At 46.1% G+C, this 2155-nt stretch overlaps 1 protein-coding gene across 1 annotated transcript; it reads right to left on the bottom strand.

The window, feature by feature from the left end:
* Positions 1 to 277: 277 nt before the first annotated feature.
* LOC140241521 (ileal sodium/bile acid cotransporter-like) lies at positions 278 to 1648 on the bottom strand. The gene has a single exon (XM_072321259.1). It carries the CDS (start codon positions 1646 to 1648, stop codon positions 278 to 280), a length of 1371 nt encoding a protein of 456 aa, XP_072177360.1.
* Positions 1649 to 2155: the final 507 nt, after the last annotated feature.

Raw genomic sequence — 2155 nt, 5'->3', positions numbered from 1 at the left:
GAACGATCGTATTGCAACCAATATTGACAAATTGACCTTCGTCGACGTAAAGATGAAGAAAAAAATCAAAGCAAGAATCATTCATTTGAATTAGAACTATCTTTCTGCTTATTTAATTGAAAGAGAGAATGGGAATGACCATTGCTTATTCAGAATCCTGTTTAGAAATTCACGCTGTATTTTTCTGTTCGACCTGGTTATAATGTCAGTCGTATCCAGTCATTTGCCCCTGTGTCAAATATATTCCACCTCTCCAGTGTTATAGGGGGTTGTTGTCCTAGCCAGGCCCATTGTCGATCCCCGAATTGTCATCAGTGCGTTTGTATGTACCCACCATCTCAACGGCATCGACAATGTCAATCTCCGATTCACAGTTGCTATCTTTCTTCTTCCCCCTGCACCTGCCGACGAGGTAGTAGGTGAGAGAGAAGAGGCCCCCTTCCAAGAACGCCATCATCATGGCGACGAAGGCTACCCTCGCCATGAGGGTCGCCTCCGGCTTCGGGAACGTGCTGAGGAGCACGATGTAGGCAATGGTCCCGTTCTGGACACCGGTTTCGAAGGCTATCGCAATCACTTGTGGCTTTTTCAGGCGTGCGATCATGGATACGGTGCCACCGATGAGCGCCCCCGAAAACGGTAGTAAAAGAGCAGCAACGTAGATCTTCCAAGGGGAGAAGAAAATGTGGAGGTTAAGAGGGACAGTTAAGGAGCCGACCACTACGAATGTGACAGCCACACAAGGTTTGATGATCTTTTTCACCTTCAAGTTCGCTTGCGGAAACTTCAGTCGGATGAGCACGCCCACGAACAACGGAACGATAAGCATCAGGAGCTGGGTAGCGATCCTGCCGTACGGTGTGACGAGGTCGGTCTCGACCACGCGAGGACTGTAGATGAGGAGATTGAGAGGCGTTGCTCCCAGAGCGAGCACGGTGGAAAAAACCGTCATCGTGACGCTCAACATGTAGTCAGCGCCCACAAGGAGACTGAGGTGGTTACTCATATTCCCGCCGGGACAGCAACCGACAAGCAGAAGCCCCAAAGCTGTAGCTGAGTCCATCCTCAGCGCTTTCCCGATCCCGAAGGCAAGGGCGGGCATAATCCCGAACTGACAAACGCAACCTATGGTGATGCCAAGGGGCCGGCGAATGCACTCCCAGATAACTTTAAGATCAAGTAGGATTCCCATCAATGTATAAGTCAGTGTCATGGGCACGATAAATAGGTAGTTGACAATTCGCCTATACTGACTTTTACGCAGCAACACCTTAACCGTCACTTCCCCACTCACGTTGGCTCCTCGGGACCCCATTTCCGATACGAGAATCCTCATACTCGACACCGCCAGATTTTTTCCGCGAACCACGAACCTGAACGTCGCGGGGAGAAACATGTTCTCGTTAAGCGGAAAACGCGTGTCCGAGCCGTTGATGACGGTAAATGCGAAATTGCTCTCGCTCTTGAAGAACAGCTCGGTTCTTGGCCCACGGTACCCCGTCACAGTGACGTTTGCCACCATATCTTGACCCTGGTGGACGTAGACGTCTGTCAAATTTCCGAATGATACTTGTGCCTCCTGGGTTAAACCCGGAGACGAATTATTGACAAAGACAAGCAAGATGATTACAAGAGCTGATGAAGACATCCCCGTCTTCTTGTAGTTTCCTCGTCTACCTATAATGTGATGATGATAAGAAAGATTCATAATATTTAGTGTTAATGTGGGATTGTGTTATTCTCAGTAAATGTATGTAAAATTCTGCTTACTGAGAATCATAATTGAAACTAAGAAAAATGAACATCACTTAGAAAAGCAGAACAAAAGACGGAACGCAACCATAATTGATTGCATTACACATTATAGTTAAATTGACTAAACATGTTTCTTGTAAGTCACGACAACTTATGAACAGAGAAAATTGCAACACAGCGTTGCATCTCTATCAAAATTGACATTCATAAGTGTGTGATAGGTTAATCAGTTCTATAAGATTGAACGCACGTCGATAGTCTTTGTATCGACCTATAATGGTCTTTCACTAGGGTGTTACGAAAGAAAAATAAAATGAATCTAACACAGATTATCACTTCTACAAACGCTTTCTTTGTCTTGGAAAATGTTATCAGGTGGCCTCAGAAAGGTATAGGTCTG

The sequence above is a fragment of the Diadema setosum genome, chromosome 18 (assembly GCF_964275005.1).
Source record: "Diadema setosum chromosome 18, eeDiaSeto1, whole genome shotgun sequence".
NCBI lineage: Eukaryota > Metazoa > Echinodermata > Echinoidea > Diadematoida > Diadematidae > Diadema > Diadema setosum.
The sequence above is the reverse complement of the archived record's forward strand: the minus strand, read 5'-3'. Positions and strand labels throughout refer to the sequence as shown.